The 22,246-nt window shown below is 64.9% G+C and overlaps 2 protein-coding genes across 3 annotated transcripts in view; one reads left to right on the forward strand and one right to left on the reverse strand.

The window, feature by feature from the left end:
• Nucleotides 1-1,601: 1,601 nt before the first annotated feature.
• Nucleotides 1,602-10,980, forward strand: LOC124229535 (uncharacterized). 2 transcript variants are annotated; one of them, XM_046644786.1, is made up of 3 exons: nt 1,602-2,013; nt 2,902-3,114; nt 3,355-6,123. In XM_046644786.1, exons 1-3 carry the CDS (start codon nt 1,602-1,604, stop codon nt 3,846-3,848), a joined length of 1,119 nt encoding a protein of 372 aa, XP_046500742.1. In that variant the 3' UTR covers nt 3,849-6,123. The 2 variants fall into 2 exon arrangements, 1 of the variants encoding a protein (XP_046500742.1); XR_006885896.1 differs by lacking the exons at nt 2,902-3,114; nt 3,355-6,123 and adding an exon at nt 6,876-10,980 and having other exon boundaries at nt 1,890-2,013.
• BRSK2 (BR serine/threonine kinase 2) overlaps nt 2,007-22,246 on the reverse strand; it is a 67,693-nt gene continuing 47,453 nt past the window's right edge. Inside the window, exons 6-20 of the mRNA XM_046644787.1 lie at nt 21,697-21,730; nt 21,437-21,505; nt 21,178-21,324; nt 19,550-19,581; nt 19,058-19,222; nt 18,793-18,890; nt 18,562-18,712; nt 14,543-14,603; nt 13,561-13,768; nt 12,803-12,851; nt 8,353-8,476; nt 6,582-6,762; nt 6,424-6,513; nt 3,807-3,854; nt 2,007-2,468 (exon numbers count right to left, since the gene is read on the reverse strand). Of these exons, the coding sequence (XP_046500743.1) occupies nt 2,293-2,468; nt 3,807-3,854; nt 6,424-6,513; nt 6,582-6,762; nt 8,353-8,476; nt 12,803-12,851; nt 13,561-13,768; nt 14,543-14,603; nt 18,562-18,712; nt 18,793-18,890; nt 19,058-19,222; nt 19,550-19,581; nt 21,178-21,324; nt 21,437-21,505; nt 21,697-21,730 (1,633 nt within the window). The 3' untranslated portion in view covers nt 2,007-2,292. The remainder of the gene's footprint in view (nt 2,469-3,806; nt 3,855-6,423; nt 6,514-6,581; nt 6,763-8,352; nt 8,477-12,802; nt 12,852-13,560; nt 13,769-14,542; nt 14,604-18,561; nt 18,713-18,792; nt 18,891-19,057; nt 19,223-19,549; nt 19,582-21,177; nt 21,325-21,436; nt 21,506-21,696; nt 21,731-22,246) is intronic.

Below are 22,246 nucleotides of genomic sequence, written 5' to 3' on the forward strand. Positions count from 1 at the left end.
GCTAGCCTTGGCCCATTGCTTTCAGGGCGAGGCCACAGTGCTGCATCCTTCTTTTCCCCAGAAAGGAGTGGAAAGAATGTTTGTCCTCCAGGACAAAGCCGAGATGCTGGGATGACCCCTGAGATCCCTGGTAACCGCAATGCTGCAGTGCCAGGCAGGGAGTGGTGCTCACTGGCGCCACCCTCTTCCCACCCCCCAGAGCTCCATGTCAGCCTCGGGGGCCCTTCCCTAGGCCTCCGGCCTCTCCTCCCACCCAGCCCCGCCCAGCATGTGGTCCACTTCAGGCTGGGGGCAGCCTAAGAGGGCACCTCCCACCCCTGCACAGGGGTCTGTCCTTTTCAGCTGGGGCAGAAGTTAGTGCCATCCACACCTGGCAGAGCCCAGAGGAGCGCATGCTAGGGACAAGAGCCAGTCCCAGGTTGTCCTCCGTCCCTGCCCCGCCCACCCACCTGGACGGAGACTGGCGTCGAGTGTCTTTACTGAAGGAATTTATTGTTCCGGAACTAAAGTTGCTCACAGTTATTGGACAGGGAATACACTGAGTGGGGCTTGTCCGGGTCGTGATGTCTGCGTGTGTCCCAAGTACAAAAGAGGAAGGCGAACAAGAGGTATTGCTTTCGGCGTCCTCTGTCTCTGGAGCAGCCCCTCCCGCTGTACGGCGTGGCTGTTGCTGATATGGGTGTTGAATTTTTCTTACGTGTGGAAATCCCAGCCTGCGGGAGGGGGTCAATGTAATAGAAGCGGTAAAATCCACCCGCAACGGGCGGGGCGGCGGGAGACACCAAAGCAAAATGGACTGGCCAAGCCGAGGCATGCATCCCGGCCACCGGGCTGGCCGCACCCACAGAAGAAACTCGAGCAGAAGCGGCCCAGCTGAAGTGTCCCAAGAACACACTGCAGAGAGTGCTGCTCACTTTCTCTTTTGTCCTTTGTTTTCCTTTTTTTTTTTACTTTTTGTCATTTTAGTAAAAAACCACTGCGGTGCCCCTGCCGTCCTGTGTGTGGGTGAGGCCGGCTCGGGGCCCTCCTCTGCCACCCACTCTCGGACACAGAACAGAGATGGCCCTGGCCTGGGCCTGACGACCTCAGCCGCAGGAGTGACCGCGCAGTCTTTAAATATATATATGTGTGTATGTCTATAGAAAGAACCAAGAGCCAAGACCTGAACACAAAGCCTCACCCTGCCCGGCGGCTCCCACACACCCTTTTCCAAAAAGAACCAAGAAAACGAAGTTTATAAAAATATCTTGCAGGAATTCTTTAAAGTTTACAGTAGTTGCTGGCGCCGCTCCCACCGGCCTGCCCCCCAGCACTCCAACGGCTCCGTCCTTGGCCCCTCGGCCCCGGACCCCACCCTGCCCGAGACACACACACGGACACACACAGACAGACGGCAGGAAGACGCTGCTGCTGCCCCTTCCCTGAACAGAGAAGTAAAGACACTCAATAAGTTAAAACAGCAAATAAATAACACTGATGTGGGCCGGCCCCGGGGTGGGCAGGCGGCTCTGGGGCCTCTGAGGTCTCTCCACCTCAGCCAGGAAGGATGCCAGCGCCGAGAGAGCGCAGCAGCCCCGCCCCGTGAGTCATGGAGGACTGGGATGCAAACTAGTGGCGGGGGCGGCGCCAAGGTGCTGGGACGAGGAGAGGGTGCGGCGGAGAGGAGAGGTGCCGAGGAGAGGCTGCGGGCAGGCTGGCTGGGCGCCTATGGCCGCTTCGCCCACCACAGGCTGCGCCCTGGAGGTGGCCTGGGCAGGCTGGACCTGCCGAGGGCTCTAGTCACTGTGAGTCCGATCTGCTGGGCTGGAGGTGGCTTCCCCTCGGAGCCAGGTCCTCCTCCCCCTGGCCATGCGGAGCTGAAACGGGGCAGAGCCACCCGCAGGCAGGTGGATGGAGGCGGCGGGTGGGCAGGCCTCGCCGCCCGGCAGGCAGCAGCAGGAGAGGGCAGGTCCACAGCAGCTGCCTTCGGTCAGCTCGTGTCCAGCGCGGAGCACAGAGGATGGCCTCGTGGAGGTGACATGTTAACTTTTCGGGATAATTCCTGGTATCAGAGTGGAAACAGTGACGTTGTAAGAGACAGGCAGAGAGACAGACAGCGAGAGAAGGAGAGAGCGGGCACGGGCAGGCCCAGCCGCACGGTCCCCCTCTCCTTCCCTCCCCGGCTTCACAACAGTCTAGACGGACAGATGGGCGCGGCCCTGGTCCACGCAGGGCGGGCAGCGGGTGGCGAGTGGGCGGTGAGGCGGCCTTGGTGGCCACTGTCAGGGCCGTGCTGGGGGAGGGGCTATGTGTCTAAGGCTGCTCGCGGCGGGCGGCGGGCGGCCCCGTCTTGGCCATGTCCTTGCCCGTTGGGTACTCGGCGTTCCCTCCAGGGCCGGGGCCAGCGGCCGCGGAGTCACCGAGTGGGCTGTGGGCACTCCGCTTGGCGGGCGTGCTGGGGGCCTGGGCCGCCTGCCCGTTCTTCTCGTCTGAAAAAAGTTGTTTAATTACGTCAAAGAAGTTACTCAATGGGCTGCCTGGGTACACAGAACAGAAGACAAAAGAAAAAAAAGAAAAAAGAAAAAAAGGCAGAGAAAGAGGGAGGGAGGGAAGGAGAGAGAAAGAACAAACAAGGAATTGAACGGAAGAGCCTTGACAAAGAAGAAACCCACGAGCTGAGGTCTGAGATGGTGGGGACAGGCGGGGATGGGCGGGCAGCAAGCAGGGTGGGCAGGCGGCCGCGGGTCCCTATGCGCCAGGGGCTGGCAGCAGGGGCTGGTGTGGTAGAACCGGAAGCTGGGACCCCCTAGGCCTCCCAGCTGGGGAGCCAGACCCTAGGCAGGTGGGGAGACCCTCCCCCTCGCAGGCCTGGCCCTAAAGGCCTGGCCACGCCTCCTCCTTAGCCACGCCTCCCCTCATCAGCCCTGTGGCCTTGCCGGCTGGCCAGCCCCACTCTGAAAACGGAGGCACAAAGACCAGGGCTGAGCAGGACCTGGGCCGGTGGCTGGCTCCTTGCACGAGGCTGCAGAGCTTGCTCTGGGCTGAGGAAGCCAGAGCCAGTGCGCCTGCCACACTCCTCCCAGGAGGCCTGGAGCCCGGCCCCTGGCCAGCCCGGCCAGCACAGCGTGGACACAGGTCAGCAGCAGACAGACAGATGGACGGATGGGTGGACAGGCATGGAGAGCTTGGGTGTGGGAGGGCTAGGGGCAGGCAGCCAGAGTGGGGGCCCTGGTCCCAAAGGGCATGTCCTGAGGGCTGGAGGAAGGGGGCAGAAATGGGGCGCCATCCCCCACTAGGTGCCCTGTGCTCACTGTCCAGGTGCACTGACAGGCACCTCAGCTCTATTTCCTAAACCTGATGCCTACCTGGGCCCAGAGCACAGGGGCCCTTCCCTCCCGCAGGTGCAGCAGGAGGCAGTGCATGCGCGTCGAGGGAGCTCACAGCCTCAGCAGGAGTGGGCCCCCCGCCCCGTGCCAGCGGACAGAGGGCCTGACACTAGACCCTGCCCAAGGACTGGAGTCCACCCTGACCCCAGGCCAGAGCCTGCATATGGGGCCCTTGCTGGCCTCGGGGTATGGGGTGCCTTTCCTGCTTGGAGGCTTGGGGTCCCTCCCTGGCCTATGCTGATGCGTGGGCTGGCCTGTGGCGAGTGGCCAAGGCTGCTCCCAGCAGAGGCAGGGGGCTGGGCAGTTGGGGCCTGTGCCGGCCGCGTGTGTGTGCCGGCCCACGTGTACACAGGGACGCCAGGACAGCCCCAGGGGTGGCGGGTGGGGGTGAGCGGTGGGGGTGACAGGCTGGGGGCCCAGGTGAGCGTAAGGGGTTCTTACCACATTTGGAAAGCCTCCCCGTCATCATTTCCATACAGTTAGTGGTGTCTGGAGCACAGAACGGAGAGAGGAGGGGGGAGACGTGTGAAAAAGGCTTTCCACCGGGCCCTCGGGCTGGGCACTGCCCACAGCCTCTGGCCAGGCCCTCGGGGAGGGGGCCGAGTCTGGGGCCCCGGAGGGGGCGGGGCCCAGGGTGGGCGGAGTCCGGAGCAGGTGGGGCTCAGGGAGGGGGCGGGGGCCGGGAGGGGGCGGGGGCCTGGAGGGGGCGGGGCCCAGGGGAGGGGCGGGGGCTGGAGGGGGATCAAGGAGGGGCGGGGCTCAGAATGTGGGCACTGAGTCGGGCTGTCTCCAGCGCAGTGGCGGGTCCTGCAGCAACTAGGGCCTGAGGACAGGATGTGACCCTACCCCTTGGATGCCCTGGGCCCAGGACACATGCTGTGGAGCTGAGAAGCCCCTGGGCTCTAGCCGTGCTCTACGATGGCCACCTAGCCACCTACGTGTCCTCACCCTGGGCTCAGGCAGCTGCATGGCTCCCATTTGCTCCTCAACTCACGCATGGCCCCCTTCCCTGACACTCTCCCTCCCTCTGCTGGGCCTGGGAGTGCTGGCAGGGCCTGGGGTTGGGGGCTGCTCCCTCAAGGCCCTCTCTAGGGCCGCGGTGCAGGGTGGGATGTGTCTTCCTGGCCTCCCCTCCCTGGGCTGGTGGTCCCACTCGGGTGGCCACTTGGTCTTTTGGTCTGGAGCCTGAAGGTCCCCCACTTCCACCGCCCTCCTACAGTGGCTCTGGGACTGAGTTCGCTGGATAAGAGCGTCCAGTGTGGGAGGGAGGGTGCTGGGAGGGGCTGGAGTATCAGGGGTCTAGGCATGGGGCCAAGAGATGGGCTGGAGTCCCAGGTTGGGCTCCCTGAAGGAGGGCAGGGGAGACAGGCTTGGGGCCCAGAGTGGGTACCCAAGAGTCTTCAGAAACATGGGTTCAGGCCCAGGGCTGAACTGGGGTGAGGGCCAGCAGGTGCTCTGCTTTGGGGTAGGGGCAGAACTGGTGCTGGAGCCCTGAGGAAGGTCCCTGTCCACCTTGTTGACTGCTGTGCCGGGGACCTGGCATGGAGGGCACTTGCTGACGGACAGCATGACACCTCTTAGGGTGGGACTCGGGGGCTCTATGCACAGCCCAGCCAGGAGCAGAGAGGGACCACCACCCTGGGTGGTGGCTGCAGGAACAGGTTACCTGGCCTTTGCTTGCCTCCCAGGACAAGTTGTGTCCCTCCCGGGCCTCAGTTTCCCTCTGTCAGCACTGCCTTGCTCTGAGATGGAGGCCTTAAAGGCTCAGGGAGCCAGAGGCACCTGACCCTGCCTGCTCCCTGTCCCCCTGCCACCTGCTCCCAGGGCAGGAGAGGGGGCCTCTCCATGGCATGAGGGCAGGTGTTGGGGGCACTCCAGCCCCAACCCGCCAATGGGGTGATGAGGCACGTGTTGGGGGAGAGGAGAGGGGTGGGTGAAACAGATGATGGAATGAGGATGGCAGGGCAGAGGACAGAGGGCATTCTGGCCTCTAGGACCCCACACAGAAGCACGGAAGGTGACCCCAACAGCCTGGGGAAGGGCCCACTGAGGCCCCGGCCGGCCACGGGGGGCTCAGAGAAGCAGGGCTTAGGCTGGACGCAGTGCTCCCTGGACCCCAAACCCCAACACAGGCTTTACGGGGACCCTGTGCCTCACTGCTGTCCAGACATGCCCCACACACCCTCACTGACAAGATGACCACTCGTGCACGTGCCCGCCCAGCCAACTTGGCTCACCCACACCCACACCCGTGCAGCCCACTCCTGCCAGATACCGAGTGGCGTGGACCCTCAGGCTCCAAGGCCCCCAGTGCCTCCAGGCCTGGGCAGCCCCTTCCCTTGTGTGACCCCCTCTAGGCCCAGCTGGGGAGCCCCTGCTTTGACTGGGGCCTCAGGTCCCCTCTGCCCTGCTCAAGGCCAGACAGTCGCAGGCCCGTTATGGGTAGGGTGTTAGGCAGGGTGGGCACCAGGTCAGAGCCCTCACGGGTGCCTCGGGCAGGAGCCCTGAGGGTGCAGGGTTCCCAGGCAGGACATGGCCACTGCTCTCCAGGAGCCTGCTCTCACTGTCCCAGGGCCCGGCTGCCCGTCTCCAGCTGCTCAGCCTGGGGGCCGGGCCTGCACGGCCTGTCCAGGGCCAGGAGCTGGCCACTGGAGGTGTGAGCAGGCACGGGGTGCCTTCTCAGGGCCAGCCTGGCTCTCACCGGAGGCCCTGCCCACAGCCCCCTCCCCGCCCCAGTGGCGGGGCCGGACACCTTACCTGCCAGCGTCAGAGGCTACTCTCGTAGCTGGTGGCCACCTTCTGGCCCTTAAGCCCAGCACCCCAGCTTAGTCCTGGCGCTGGCGGGGGGGGTTCTACAGTGGACAAGAGGCGCCTTTCAGTGTGGTGTGCTGGGCCCTACCTCCCTGGGTGTGCAGATGCAGCCGGCCCGCTGCGCTGGGAGGGCCCTGCTCCCTGAGGGCGCGGCGCAGCACAGCTTGGGGTGGGAGTGGGGCACATCGGAGGGGCCAAGCCCCACTTGCCAGCCCGCCGGGCGGCCCGCACTGAGCCCCCGCCTCACCTGACAAATGCTGGGTGGAGGGCTGGTCGTGTGTGCTCAGCAGCTGGGTCTGAATAGTCTCCACGACCCTCTTGAAGCGGCGGCTAGGGCCTGTGGGAGACTGGGGGTTACGCCCGGGCAGGGCTGGCCAGAGCCCATCCCCCGGCCCAGCGGCTCACCTGACAGAAGCGTGAACGTGACAGAGTAGATGCCATTCTCCTTCTGTGCTGCACCCCCCTCAGTGTAGGTGATGTCCACCTGGAACTTGACTGGCTTCTGGAACACCGCTGGGCCCCCCGTTGCCTTGTACTCAGCCCGGAAGCTGGTTTGGGAGATGACGCTGTGGCTGAGGCTGGGGATCTGCAGGGTGGCAGGTGGCGTGAGCGTGGCCCCGGCCCAGCCCAGCATGTGTGCTGTGCACAAGACTGTGCACTGGATGCACTGAGCCAGCCCCCGCCTCATCTGTGAAACAGGCGTAGCCAGATGAGGCCCATCAAGTAGGAGCTGGTCTCCCACTCCAAGGCCACGCGGCAGAGGCACGTGGAGCCTCCGTGGAGATTTCTCACACGGACTGACAGGAGAGCAGGCCCGGCCTACTAGGCCCACGAGGCAGGGCTCCTGAGAGGAAGGTAACCTGGAGGGGAAGAGGGAGGGCGTAGGGGGCGGGACTGAGGGCGGAGGGGGAGGTGAGTGCAAGGTTGCAGACCCCAGAGAGCAGCAGCGGGGACCGAGCCTCAAGCCTTCGCTGCATGTTGACAAAGTGCTTCTGAGGCTGAGGCCACATGGCCTCGCTGACGACAGTGCCCATCACTCTGCTGGTTCTGGAGTCCAAGCTCTCGGCGCCGGGCCCAGGGGCCTCTGCGTTTTGGGGTTATGCAGCAGCAGGGGAAAAGGCCCATGGGTCACCCCCAGGATAGGGCCCTGCCGCTCAGGAGAGCACAGCGCTGGCCTCATGGTTAGAAGGGCTGACCCATGTCAGGAGACAGAGGCGGGCACTGGCCAGGTCGAGGTCACAGGGGAGGAATTCTTGGTGTCCCACAAGCAGCCAGAGGGGCCTAGGGGGCAGGTGGTCAGGACGGGGTTAGGGGGCCAAACCCGCTCCCAAAGAGGAGAGCAGGCTTCAGAGACAGGGTGCCTGTGTGCCGCGTGAGGCTACCCCCTGCCTGGTGCTGGCTCCTTGGGCCCTGGAGACCTCTAGTGGGCACAGAGCTGTCCCTGCACTCTGAGGGAGGCTGGGCTGCAGCCGAGGCAGCAGGGGTGATGCAGTGCCCAGTGGGCCAAGGCTGCCCCGAGTTAGAGAAACCGCCCCGAAGGCTGGGCCTGAACTCGGGCTGCAGAGATGCTGGGATCCCTCTGATACTCCTAAGCTGTGGTCCTAGGGAACCTAGCACAAGGCAGGCCCAGGCAGGCTGGGCCCCCTGGCGTGACTCTGGAAGAAAACCTTCAGGGCTTTCTGTTCCGCATGCCCAAGATCCCAGCAAAGACAAGTGGAACACACTCCAGGCCCCAGCGGGGTCCACCCTCAGAGAGCTGGCAGGGCGTGGGGTGTCTGGAGGGCACACAGGGACCAGAGACAGCCCCTTAGCGACCGTTCCCCAGCCCCCAGGTGCGTCCGCCACACCTCGCAGAGTCTCTGCGTCAAAGCCTCATGTCCCATCCCTGCGAGCTGCTGCGAGGCCGCCTGTGCTTCACCCCGTCTCAGTGAGGGGCCACCCCCAAGGCCTGGCCCTGTCCCCAGTGCCCCTTCCCTCAGAGCCCAGCCCCGGTCTGGGCCTGTGCACAGCACAACTGTGGTTCTGTCAATGCAAGCTCCCTGGGCCCTCCCCAGGCCAGGCCATGGCCTCAGTGATGCTGCGGCCCCGGCGGAGCAGGTGGGAGGCAGTGTCTGCCGAGTGAGGGATGGATAGACCCTCTGTCCGGGGCGAGTGTCCCGAGTGGTGTGAGGCTCACCGACAGGAAGGCGTGGACGATGTCTGCTTTGATGGAGCTCAGCGGCTTGTCCTTGATGACCACGAAGATCTGCTCCTCCTTCTCCAGGTTGATGAAGTTCCCAAACCAGGACTTCTTGGCGAGCCTGGGGGAGGGACGTGGGGCAGAGGGCTGGTTATGTCAGGGTACACTGTGCCATCAGCAGAGCGTCTGGGGACAGGCCTGCCCTTCTCTCCCTTCCAGGCCAGAGGCCAGTTCACTGCCCTAACCTGACCTTCTGCCCTGACCCAGCACTGACCCCACCATCTGGTGATGACACCCCCTGCCCAGGCCCTGCCCCGAAACCAAAAAGGAAGGAGTTAAAATTTCCCTGGATTAGGCCGAAACCATTGACATGGGAAACAAAGTGACCAAGTTTCTGAGCTTGTTCTGCAGAACAGCAGGGGGACGCTGACACACGGCAGCTTGTTGACCACAATCCCGCCCCCAAGCATCATGCAGGGGCACCAAGAAGCCAGTGACTGAGTGTAAACGTTCAACATCACAGACTAAAATCCACCGCATGCAACATGGAAGACAGTTGCACCTGTGCAGAGGCCTCTTAGAACTTCCGCCCCAAGGCCACATGCTCCCCCTCCCCCACTTGAAACCCCCAATAAAAACCCCTGCTTGTAGCTTTTCGGGGAGTTCGGGATTACAGCGTTAGCTGCCCGCTCTCCTTGCTCAGTGCTCTGCAGGAAAATTCCTACTTTGTTCCACTGCGCCCGGCGTCAGAGATTGGCTTGCTGTGCGACGGAAAAGCGAACCTGCTTTAGGTTCAGTAACAACCCCACCATCCTGGCCCCACCCTGCCCCCGCCCCACCCCTGACCCCACCATCCTTGCCCCTGACCTCACATCCCTAATGCTAGTCCCACAGCCCTGGGCCCCACTCCCCCGCCTGCTTGGCCCAGGCAGCACCTGCTGGAATCCCCCAGGAAGGAGCAGAAAGCCCACCCTGCCCCCAGCCTGCTCCTCTCTGTTGAAGCCGCCAAGGTTGGGGATATTTGCTGTGCAGCCATCTGCCCTTGTCCCAGGGCTGTGTGGGGAGCCGGAGAGGTCGGGGATAGGGGGGCAGCAGGGGAACCCTGCAGGGTATGGTGGGGGAGATGGCACAGAGAAGGGGCAGCCTTGGCCCCCCAGTGCCACCCCCTGTACCCCATCCTCAGGACCAGTGGCTGCCCGAGCCCAGGTCACTGGATCGTGGACTCACGTCAGCCCCACGGGCCCAGCTGCTGTGCTAGGCAGGGTGGAGGCTGCATCCCGGGGAGCCCAAGGCTGGCAGCACCCTCCTGCACATGGCCTCTCGCCTCACGGGCACCCAGGGCTTCCCTTCCTTGCTCCGTCTGGTCTTGTCACTCTGTCCTGTGTCTGAGCGCCCCCTGAGGTGGAGCCCTTCCTGCTACAGCACGCAGCAGTGTGGGAGACCCCTGGGTGGCCCCGCCGCCCTGCCTCCTGGATGCCCGTGTGGCCCCCCCTTGGGTGTGGGCAGGGCCTGTGCCTTGCTTCTAACCAGCATGCAGGAAGGTGACAGGTCACTTCCAAGATTGGGTTATAAAGGCTGGGACTTCCATCTTGCTAGCAGGTCTCCACTGAGTCTTGAAGGAGCCAGCTGACGTGATGGTGAGGAACCGAGGCCCTCTGTCCAACAGCCATGAGGACCTGAATCCTGCCAACACCACCTGAGCTTGGCAGCAGATCCTGCTCCAGTTGAGCCTTGAGGTGACCACAGCTGGCTGACACCCTAAAGCAGAGGGGCCAGTCGGGCTGCGTCCAGGCCCTGACCCACGAAGACCTCCACCAATCAAACGCGCCCACTCAAACTGGGAGCTAGTGATGCAGAGGCAGGGACCTGGGGGGAGGTGCTGCAGCAGCCACGTGCAGTGTCTGCAGCCAGGGCCGGCCTGGTCTCAGGCTCATGTCTTGCTCCAGCAGCGGTGGCAGGGTGAGCTGTCGGTCTCATGTCAGCAGAGCTCTCTGGGCTGACTCTCAGGCTGGGTTTGGTGGTTTTCATGGCCACGCGACTTTCCTTTCTTCTGCCCATTTCTGGAACTGGGTCTTCGGCCACCATGGCAATTCTGGAGCACCAGCCGCCTGCCGACCCAGCACTTCCTGCTCCCACCCGCAAGAGCCGACCTCCGTGCCCCGCCAGGACTCCCAACAGAAGGCAGAGGTCAAGATATGCAGAATCTTCCTCGTGGACCCCACGCCGGTGCTCAGCCACCTCAGCATCCTTCCCCACATCCAGCTGCTCTCTGGCCATCGGCTCTGTATCCCACACTCCAGGGTAGGCTGCTACCCCAGCCTGCTCACCGCTGGACCCCAGCACCTGTCCCAGGGCCTGGAGCCCAGGAGGTGCTCAGGGAAGTGGTTCCGGAACCTGCTTCTCCCTTGATGAAAAAGATGGAAGAATAACAATGGAATCTGACTTTTGTACTTTGGAACCCAGGGGTTGGCATCTGACAAAATAGTCCATGTCTGAAAGAAGCCTGGATGAGCTGGCAAGGCCAGCGGAGGGAGATGGTGATGGGCCCGTGATGGTTAACTTGAGGGTCAGCTTGGCTTGCCTGGTCAAACATTGGGTGTTGCTTATTAAAAGATATTTTTTAGACATGGTAATCATTTGACTGAGAAAGCAGGTGACCTTCTCAAACGTGGTGGGCCTCATCCAATCAGCTGATGGCCTTCAGAGCAATGGCTGAGGTTTCCCAGAAAAGGAGGAATTCTCCTCAAGATGGCAGCATGGAGGCCGGCCTGAGTTCCTGCTTGTCTGCCGGCAGGTTTTAGACTTAAGGCTGCAATGTCATGCAAACCTGCACTTCCAGCCTGCCGAGCCTAGTCTCAGGCTCGCCAGCGCCCCCAATCTCATGAGCCAGTTCCTGAAAACACCAGCCCCGGCGTGCACACCCTGCCAGCTGCTTCTCTGGGAAGCTGGGCTGATGCAGGGTTGCTGGCGGCTGTGGGTAGGATGTCTCAGGTGGGCGAACATGTGGGGGCTACACTCAGGGGTCAACACACAGGAGGGGCGGGTGCTGGCCAGGGCGCTCAGGAGGGGGCAAGGCCTCCACGGGGCTCAGGCTGGGAAGGAGGGGCTGCAGACTGCCCAACCAGCTGAGGCTGCTTGTAGGAGGTTTTCAAGTATCCTTGAAAATATGACGATGACATGCCAAGGATGTTCGCGAGAGCTTCTGACAACAGCAGAAACTTGTGACTGAAGGGACGCCGACAGTGGATTAAAACGCTCCCTAACTCAGCCCCCAGGGCACACGCCGTGCTGGGTGCCACTGGCTTGGCGGCTCGCCCGGCTCCCACCAGTGGTGCCAGGCCCACAGCCTCAGTCGGCGCACGAGACTCGGTAACAGCTTCTTCTCTGGCTCAGGTGACGGCTGGCCCGGTGCCTTGGCGCAGGCTGCCTGCATGAGGTCACAGCGGCTCTCCAGCACCTTCACCCTTGGCGCCCTGCCTGGCACCCACACCACGTCTCGTGTTCATACCATCAGCCCACAGACTGTGCAATGGAGGTCACCAGGGGGAAGGTGGGGAGAGTGGAGCAGGCGGCGCCTCTCCAGGGTCTTTGCCCCAGACACCGTGTGATCGGGTGACACCACAGAGGAGCATCTTGGTGAGTGGCATCTGCATGTGTGTGTGTGTGTGTGTGTGTGTAGCTCTGGGTTCCTGCTGCCTCCCACAGGCCCCTGCTGCTTCCTCTTATGGGACGGGGAGCCGGGGGCTTGGTCTACACCTGCCTTGACCAAGGCCACCCTCCCCTGGACGTGTGTCCCACTGGGCCATTCCGTGGCTTTCTTCCTCCCTGGCCAGTGCCATGTCTTCCCCTCGAGGACTCCAATCCGCGAGCCCCCGAGTCTCTGGCCACACTCGGGGGCTCTGCTCTTGGGCAGCCCTGACAGAGGCTCCTGCTGCAGGCGCCACAGGCCAGTACTTCCCACGACCCCAGGTCCGGCACGAAGAGAGACATGAGCCAGCCTGGCTACCAAGGGCTCTCCCAGCATGGAGGCCAGGGCTCCTGGCGGGTGTGGACTGTCACTCTGAGGCATTGCTATGCTGTCCATCCCTTGAGTCTGGCCAGCCCTGGGCTCCCCACCCCAGGGTGTGGCTTCCCAGCAGAGCCGGGAAGAGCCAGGCTTTACTCCCCAGCGGCCCTCTCACTGCCCCGGGCCCTGCTCCCCAACTCAGAGCCACGAGCACTGGGGAGGAGGTGGCCAAAGCAGGGGGCAGAGGGCAGGGACCTGGGGGTAAGCCAAGGGCCACAGGGAGACAAGGAGGAGGACCCAAGAGGCTGGGTTGCTCGGCCCTGGAGCCACCCGTGGCTCCCCTTGGCCTGCTACCTGGAGAGTCCAGCATGACCCTCCCTCATGTGCCTGGCATCCAGACACCAGGAGGGAGGCTGACGACCTTGGGCAAGGGCCACTTACTCTGGGGACGACTCCGGGGTTAGGTTGGACATCTCCTCTGGCGTTGGAACTGTAGACACAAGCAGGACAAGGAGAGAAGCGTGGTCACTGCACGGCCCTCCCCCAGCAGGGCCCCACCCGCAGGCTGTCACTATCCACAGCACCCAAGGGCACAGGTCAGCCCCAGCTGCCAGGAGCTGTCCTGACCACGGGTGCTGAAACCAGGCCACACCTTCTCTGGCCTGCAGCCAGCCCTCCTGTCCCTCACAGATGGCACTGGCCCTCCATGTCCCACCCATCAGCCGTGCTGTGCGACCCGTGGGCCCAGGAGATGGGCAGTGCCGACTGACCCTCAGCACCCAGCATGCAGGGGTCAGCTGTCAACTGCTGCCCTGGTCCCGAGGGCTTCCTGACCTTCTGCACCCACACCACCCACGTGATCAGGCAACCCGGCCCAAGGAGGCCGAAGGGCTAAGTGAGGAGCAAAGGAGCCAAGAGGGGTCCCAAGGCTGCACCTGCTGGGAGGGCAGTTCTGAGTGGACCCCTGACACACGTGGTGGGCAGGCTCAGGCACACATAGACGTCTGGAGGTGCTGCCCAGGCCTGCGCCGGCCTAGTGGACATGGGCTGCTGTCCAGTGTTGTTGGCAGATGAACCACCAAATGGGGGAGGGGGCAGCCCGTAGCCTACAGCCCCCACCTGCCCCACTGGCTGGACAGCCGGTGCTCCCGCTGTGGCCCTACTCCCCATACACCCTGCCACGTCCGGCCCAAGCGCACCTTGCAGTTTCCGGCGGTGGAAGCGGGGCGACCCCAGGAAGCTGTTCTTGATGGAGTTGAGCCGTGTCCTCCAGGGCACCCCTCCAACGCTGGGACTGGACGGCGGCGTGGGGTTGGGCGTGCCGGCTGGGCTCTCCTTGGGCGTGTGCACGGGCGTCCCCTTGGGGGTAGGGAGGGGACTGCCCCTTGGAGAGGGGTGAGGGGTCACCTGTATGGTGGGGACAGATTTGGTGTTTGGTTCAGTCCCGGCGGGTAGGAGCCGGGCGGGGGCCGGCAGGGTCGGCGAGGCCGGGGGCAGGGCCAGCTGGGGGCCGAGGCCCCCTGGGACAGGGGGCCGGGCCTGGGTGCCGGCTGGGAGCGGGTTAGACTTGGTGCCCTGTAGCGGCTTGTCAGTCAGCTTGGCCTTGCTCGGCAAGGTCTGGGTCTTGGGGTTGGGCCGCGGGGCGGGCTGTGCAGGGAGGACGTGTCCCAGCCGCGAGGCACTCCGACAAGCTTCGGGCTCCATGGAGGTGGCCGTGGGGCAGGCCACGAAGGGGAGCTCCGGGGGTGGGGGGGGCAGAACAAACTTTCTAACAGGCTACAGGGCAGGCGTGGGACAGAGAGTAGAGTAAGGGGTCCAAGGGGTCCGCGAGAGCCAAGCGCCAGCGTGCACACCCCGTCCCGCCCCCCGCATGCACACACAGCACCCGTAGGACCAGAGAGAAGCCGGGACCCCAGGCGGGAGCAGCGGGGACAGGCAGGCGTTGGGGGGGGGAGTGTTTGCCACAAAAGAAAACAAATGACACACGAGAAAACAAACAAGACAGAACAAGAGCGTGCAGTTAGCGAGAGCAGTGGCAGCCACGCGGCAGCCCCAGCCGCAGGCGGGGACCAGGCGAGGCGGGGCCTGCTTCTGTCCACCAGCCTCCCCCCACCCGGCGCCCGCCGGCCACAGAGGCACGGGCACCTCCCGGAGCCTGCAGAGAGCGGGCGGGTCACTCACCCGGGGGCTGCTGAGAGGGCTGGTGGAGAGGCCTGAGGAGGCGCCGCTGATGGACCTAGACCTGGGGACACAGGCGCAGAAGCAGGTCAGCCTGGGAAAGGGCCACGGGCTCTTGGCCCCTCTCTCCCCCCAGGTAGACTCTGCAAGAGGCCTGGAGCCCTGGCCTGGTGCACGCCCGGCCTGCCCAGGGCCATCCTGCTGTCCCCACCCTGCCTCTCACCAGGCCCAGGAAGGCCCACAGCCCATCTAGGCCCCATCAGAGGCCCAGGGCTGTGGCTGGTGGCCTTGGAGCTCCTCCTCCGCACCACATGACAGCTGTCCCGTGTCCGAGGTGCTAGACCCAGGACAGCAGAGAAGAGCCCTCAGCAAGGGTCTGCCAGGGGCTTAGGTGGACGGAGGGACAAAGGGACATGGGGGCTCCCTGCGAACTGAATCCATTCCCTGTGCCGGGTCCACTCCATGCCCTGGTTGCCCTGAGCCCGGCCTGACCCCCAAGGCTGAGCTGTCACAGGGCTCTGAATCCTGCACTCGGCCCAGCCCTCATGTCTCTGCATGTGGGCCTCCAGCTGGGCACCAGCCCAGCCCCTCCAGGCCCATGGCCCACCCACCCAGCCCAGAGCTGCCCACGGCAGGCCAGCCCACAGCCCTCTCCTCACTCACACTGGGCAGGCCTGGGCAAGACGAGGCTAGGGTGGACACTGGCAGGGACCATGGTCCTTGTCCACCACTGGCCCACATGGCCTGCAGACCTGGCCTGGGCGTGGCCAAAGAGAGCCCACTGGCCCAGTGTGCCTGGCTGAGACACACATACAGCCGTTGCTCCTGTGAGGCTGGAGCTGGACCCCCCAGAGGCCTCTCCACCACACCGACGGCCTGAGGGAAAGTGAACGCCTTCCACCCCTGGGCACCTGCACCTGCCGTCCTGGAGGAGGACACGGGAGGGACTGGGGCGGCCACCTGGGACAGGAGGGCACAAGAGAGTGAGGGTCATTCGCCCACCGCCTGGCCTCTGGAGGGGTCTTGCCCGCCCACACCACGGCCCGGCCCCTGGGCCTCGGGGAGAAGCTGAGCCCACGCTGGCACCTGTGGGCTGGGGCCCCATGGCGACGAGTGTCCTACTCTTGACCTGACAGCTATGGAGCTGGGGGCGCTGCGGACCCTGCTCCTAGCCCCTAGCCTGACCCCTCGCAGCCAAGATGGTGCTCAGAGCCAGGCCAGGGCTGAAGCTTTCAGATGTTGCATAAGGGAGCTGGGGGCCAGTCGGTCCCAGCTGGTGCCCGCCCCAGCAGCCACAGGCTGGCAGAGGCAGCAGCCATGAGCAGACCTCCCACTGAGCTAGCCACGAGCTCGTCGCTTGGCACAAGAAAGCAGAAAAGCAGCAGCGGGTGGGAGCCACGTCCACACCTGTCCAACCAGGAGGCCCCTGGAAACCAGGCTGGAGCTGCCTGCAATAGGAAGGACGGCACCAGAACCCAGAAAAGGCAGGCGGGGCTGGAGCAGGGGGATAGGGTGAGGCCTGACCACCGGTGCCCACAGGCAGCAGAGCCTACAGGTGCAGGGCCCCGGGGGCTCAGGAGGACTGGCCCCATGCAGAGGCCTCTGGACTGTCCCACCTCCTGCAGCCTCCTTGGGGAGCCTGCAGCCCGCAGGACTCGGGGGGCCAAGCGGCCCTGGTGACGCGTCCACTCAGGCCCTTGTGGGCAGCAGGGTGGCCCCAGGACCCAGGGGCCATGCGGAACAGGGAGGGGAGATTAACCAGGGCCACAGAGGCCCACCGGCCACAGGGCAAGGGCAGGCCAGAAGGGGTCTCACAGCCTGCAGCCACTGGGGTCCCAGGGCAGGGAGAGCACTGTGGGTCTCCCGGCCCCTCGCAGGCTGGCCGTCGGCCTCGCCCCAGCAGCCCTCTCCTCCTGCTGGGCTCTGCCTACCCTGGCCAGGCCCTTCCCCGGCCAAAGGGAGAGAGCCGGACGCGCCTCAGGCCCAGCCCTGCCACCAGGCCCACTGTGGCCATCAGGGCAGGGGGCGGGGGTGGGTGGGCAGGGTGTGTACCTGTCTTCTTTGCTGAATTGGGGGTGGGCTTCAGCGATATCCAGGCTTTTACTGAACATTGCTTTACTACAGCAGGAACAAAGCGAGAGAAGAGAGTTACTGACACAGCCCCGCTGGCAGTCCAGGAGGCCTGCCCACCACACAGCTCTGGGCTGGGCGCAGGCACCTGGCCCCCTGCCAGGGCACACGGACGCCAGGGGCAGTCGGGCAGGAGAGCACCAGGGCCACAGTGCATCCTGCCCTGGTGACCTGCTGGGCAGGGCGGCTGGACAGGCCTTGGAGGATGCCCAGGATGCCTTAGCTCCAGGAGGTGGCCTGCTGTGGCCCAGTGCTAAGTGGCCAAGCCAGAAGAGGCAGCAGAGCCCGGAGCAGCAGCTGGTGGGGAGGAGCCAAGAGGAAAAGGGCTTTACAAAGGTGACCATCGGGATGGTCCACACCTCATCCCAGCACCCTGTTTCCCAGGCAGTGGGGCCTGGAAGGCAGAGCAGGAACCACGGCAGGGTGGGCTCCCACGCCGGGCCCATGCCCCTGCCCCTGCCCCAGGCAGGTGGCGTGGCAGGGCTGCGGCGCAGCTGGTATGGGGAGGCGGTCAGCACTCAGCCTGTCTTGTGGGAAGGCGGGCTGGCGAGAGGTGACCTCTCAGTGAGCCGCTTGGAGGGGGCCACTCTCCCCTGGGGGCCTGCTGGGGGAGGTGCGCCCACCACAAGCAGGAGGCCAGGTGTGGTCAGGGCAGGAGCTCAGCCAACAGGACCTTCCTCCTGCTCCTCCTCTCGACCCCCCAATGCAGGAGCCCACGGGCGTGTCCATGGCTGTCTGGAGACCTGGAAGGAGGCCTCAGAGGGCGGGGACCCCAGGTCGGAGGCTGAGCCAGCCAGCCTGGTTCCCTGGGGGAGGGCCTGGGACCACCCGGGGGCTATGGACCACCAGCCCAGTTTCATCCTGATGGGGGCCTTGCTGCCCTGTGGTCCCCATTTACTGCCAAATTCCACAGGAGGCCTGCCTGGCCCAGCACCTAGCGCTAGCTGTCCAGGGGTGGCCAAGGCTGCTGGGACTTCCTGTGGTGCTCCAAGGCCCCAGGGCTGTCCCCAGATGGCTGAAGCCCCCACTGGGCAGGAACATTGGGCCTTGCCCCCAACAGGTCACACTCAGCACCAGGGTGAGGATTTGCCAGGAGCCTCGCCCAGCTGGCTGCCACTCAGCTGAGGTGCTGTGGGGCCCAGACCCTGTCCTTCCTCCAGGGGATCTGTCGGGATAGCCAGACCTGCTCATTGCTCCCAGAATTCCACATCCCTGCACAACACTGCCTGAGGCCAATGTCAAGTGGGGACAGGATAGGACAGCCCAGCCCAGCCCAGTTAAACCCAGCCCAGCTCAGTCCAGTACAGTCCAGCTCAGACTAGTCCACTTCAGATCAGTCCACTCCAGTTCAGTCCATTTCAGCCCAGCCCAGCTCAGCCCAGTCCAGCCCAGTTCAGCCCAGTCTCCTCCAGTCCAGCCCAGTTCAGTCCCGTTCAGCTCAGCCCAGCCCAGTCCAGGCCCTTCCAGTCCAGCCCAGTTCAGTCCCGTTCAGCTCAGTCCAGGCCCCTCCAGTTTAGTCTATCTCAGTCCAGCCCAGCTCAGCCCAGGTCAGTCCAGTCCAGTCCAGCTCAGCCCAGTCCAGCCCAGTGCAGCCCAGTGCAGCCCAGCCCAGCACAGCCCAGTCCAGCCCAGCCCAGCTCAGCCCAATCCAGCCCAGTCTAGCCCAGTGCAGCCCAACCCAGCTCAGCCCAGCTCAGCCCAGTGCAGCCAGCGCAGCCCAAGCAGCCGAGTCCTCGGCACGGCACAGTCCACCCCGCCCAGTGGCCTCGGCGCAGCCCAGGGCCAGGGGGCAGAGATGAGCTAGGCCAGGCCCAGCCAGCCCATGAGGGTGCTGACACCGACCAGGCCAGGGAACAGGAGCCGGAGCACCGGGTCCTCTGGAAGGCACGCACCTCTGGCCGTGCTGAGCCATCTCGATGGCCCTCCGTGCGGGCACCGGGGAGCCACCGTCCGTCACGCTGAGCACCTCCATGGACTTGCGCTCTGGCCGTCGCTTGCCGTGCCGGTTCAGCATCGGGGAGTCCACACGCTTCCGGGGAGGGTCTGCATGCAGAGGGGGGTCAGGGCCGGGCAGCCCGCGTGGGACCAAAGGGTGGTGTGAGGCTGGGCCCCTGGGGCTGTACCTATTTCATTCCTTGGGGGCAGGTCCTCGTCCTCGTGGCTTGGGTACCTCTCCTTCCGGTCCAGGAGGAGGAAGTAGATCATCTTCTCCTGGTTCTCCCTGCAGCAGGCGAGAGGCGGTGAGGAGGCCTGGCCCCAGGGCACATCCGTTCCTGGGTGATGGTCCCCGGGGCCACTCTGTGTTCCCCAGGGCACCCACTCCCCACCGCCTCCTACGAACACTCCCGGCTCTGCCGCCCGCCTGGGTGGGTGTCCCCACAGACGCACTCCTCGGACAGCAGGTCCTGCAGCAGCTTGTTGCGGTCGCGGAAGCAGCCCAGTGAGTGCATGCTATCCAGCACATCAGGGTCGATGTCCTCCAGGCTGGGCAGTGAGCGGATCTGCACCTTGCGGGGAATGGGCTGCTCAGGCTCCGGCTCGTTCTTGCCCCCTCTGTGGATGACAGGGCAGCGGCCACTCACCTCTGGCCCAGCGGAGGCTCCTCCACCCCCACCCTGAGGCGGCCAGGAGGGCGGGAAGCCGGGAGGCCCACCCCTTCCTGGGGACCCTGAGTCCTGCTGCTCCCCCTGCGCCAGCCCCTGCACACCTCCTGCATTCTGCCTGTGCCCAGTGCAGGCCAGCCCAGGGGCCCTGAGAGCTGGCCAGGCAGCCAAGGCTGGGGCAGGCCTGCGCTGGGTCCTCCCCCCCGCCTTCCCTAGCAGGCCCTCCAGGCCACAGCCACAGGCAAGCAGGCGAGGAGTGGGAGGAGAAGCTACTTACATATACCATGTGTGTTTCTGAATGTGCTCTAGCTACGAGGAAAGAGAAACAGGGAGTTAGTAGGGGGAAGGAGAGAGCCCACGTTAGGAAGCCAGAGGGAGCAGGAGGGGGAGGCACAGGAGGGGAGGGGGACAGGAGCTGGAGAGAGAGGAGGGGGAGGGGGTGGAGAAGAGAGGATGGAGATGGGGGAGGACAGGAGGGGGAGGGGAGGGGAAGATGAGGGGAGAACAAGGATGAGGAGGAGAGAGGGAGAGGAAGGGGAGGGGGAGGGAGAGAAGGGGAAAGCGGAGGAGGGGCAGGGGAGGGGAAGGATGGGGGAGGGGGAGAAGGGAGAGAGGGTGGATGAGGAGGGGAGGGGGCAAGGGAGGGCGAGGAGTGGGAAGGGGGAGGATGGGAGATGTGGGGCGGGGTGGGGGGGTAAGGAGGGGGAGGGCTGCATTCCCAGAGGCTCCAGGCTAGCTCCCCTGACCTGCCCTCCCAAGTGAAGAGGAAATGCCAGCCTAGAGAAAGCAAGCAGTTGGGGAGGGGAGGAGTGGGAGCCGCAGGCAGGGGCGGGGGCCTGGTGGCCTATGCTTCGGGTCCCTCTTGGGGCTCTGGGAAGGAGGTGTGAGGGAGGAGAGCAGGGGAAGCAGCCAGGCCCAGCCCATCTGCGTGGGGAGGGGCTGGGGGGAAGGTACAAGCAGGAGGCCCACGGGCCGGCCGAGCCCCCCACCCAGACTCAGGACAGCTTTGCTGGGGAGGGAGGGAGAGGGCGGCTTCTTGGGCACCAGGCGACCCAGGGGAGTCCTACTGCCTTCGCCCTGGGGACCTGCAAACTTGGCAGCAGCTTAGCCCCTTGGCAGGAGACCACAGACAGCTGACCTGGGGCTTCTTTCAGAAGTGGGGGGCTTCCCTCAGACCCTCCCATCCCCCAGCGTGGGAGTCGGTCATGCTGACAGCACTGGCCCAGGAGAAGGGAGCCAGTAACGGTGCACTCTCGCCTCCCAGGCACACCTAGCTCTCAGGAACCACACTCACAGGCAGAGGACTGTGCACATGCCTGTGCCCGGCACACGCTCACACCCATGCACACATGCACACATCCATGCCCATGTGCTTGCACACACACGCACACACCCATGCACGCATGCACACATCCATGCCCATGTGCCTGCACACCTGCACACACACGCACACACGCATGCACACATCCATGCCCATGTGCCTGCACACCTGCACACAGACGCTCACACCCATGCACACATGCACACATCCATGCCCATGTGCCTCCACACCTGCACACACACGCACACACCCATGCACATGCCACACACAGCTTTGCATGCACACTCCTATTCTCACACACACTCATGCCTCTGTGCATGTACTGTTACCCGTGTGCATGTGCCCATATACCTGTGCACGTGTGCACACTCACAAACCCATGCACACGCCCACACACGCCTGTTCATGCAGTCACACACAGCTGTGCACACACTCTCACATGTGCACGCACACGCCCTCTGCGCACACTCGCGCACACCCAGGGCTCCGTACACACTCGCGCGCACAGGGCCGTCCCCGTGGGCAGCGCCCCTCGCCCTGGGAGGCGGGTGCAGAGGAGCCTCGCCCGCAGGCGGCGGACGCACCGTGAGGCGCCGCGCGGCGTCCACCTCGATCATGCCGCGCAGCAGGCTCTGGCAGTCGGGCGGGATGAAGTGCGGCATGTGGAACACGCCCCGCTTCACCTTCTCCAGCAGCTGCCGCAGGTTGTCGTCGTCGAAGGGCAGCGCCCCCTGCCGGCCGGAAGGGGGTCATCGCGGGAAGGAGGGTGGGCGGTGGCCGGGCGGGGTGGGGCGGGGTGAGGGGCGGGGACAGAGATGGATGGGGGCCGGGACGGGGTCTCACCACCAGCAAGGCGAACAGGATCACCCCGCAGCTCCACACGTCCGCCTTGCGGCCGTCATACTTCTCCCCCTGCAGACACAGTGCGGTGGGCGCGGGCGCAGGGCCGGGGCTTGCCGGCGAGGGGCCCGGGCCAGGGTCTGGGAGTCGCCCCGTGGGCTGTCCAAGGACACGTGGACCCTCAGACCTCCCCGAGGGCTGGGGTGGGAGGCCCCGTGGACAGATAGGGCCTGGAGTGGGGGCCGCGGGCAATGGCCACTTACCCGGATCACCTCGGGGCAGGCATAGTGGGGCGACCTGAAGGGAAACCAGCGTCAGGGCTCAAGGCAGCACCACTGTCCGTGGCCTGGGCCTCTGGGCTGCCCCGGATACAAGGTGGGGCCCACATGAGGGGTGGTCCCTGCTCCCTGTCCACCGCCTGGACCTCTGGGCCCCTGGGACACAGGAGGGGCCCAGAGGAGGGGTGCTCCCTGCCCCCTGGGGTGGAGTCCCGCTGGGGCCCTCACGCCTTCCAGGAGGCTCAGGGGGCTCTGGTGCCACCACACCACCACCTAATGCCCTGCATGCTCCCTGGGGGACACCAAGGCCTGGGAGCTGGGGCTCCTCTATGCTCAGGGAAGTCTGCCCATCCCTCCTGATCCAAGGAGATGGGCGTCAGAGGAAGGACCACGGGGCATGTCCTGGAGTCCCAATTTAGGTCCCTCTGCTAAGGGTGCACAGAGCAGGAAGCTGTGCTCCAGCTCCCCCTGCCCCAGGGCAGGCAGCCATGGGGCTGGACCTCCTTCCAGGGCCTGGTGGGAGAGCCGAGGGAGG

Source organism: Equus quagga, chromosome 17 (genome assembly GCF_021613505.1).
Source record: "Equus quagga isolate Etosha38 chromosome 17, UCLA_HA_Equagga_1.0, whole genome shotgun sequence".
Taxonomy (NCBI): Eukaryota; Metazoa; Chordata; class Mammalia; order Perissodactyla; family Equidae; genus Equus; species Equus quagga.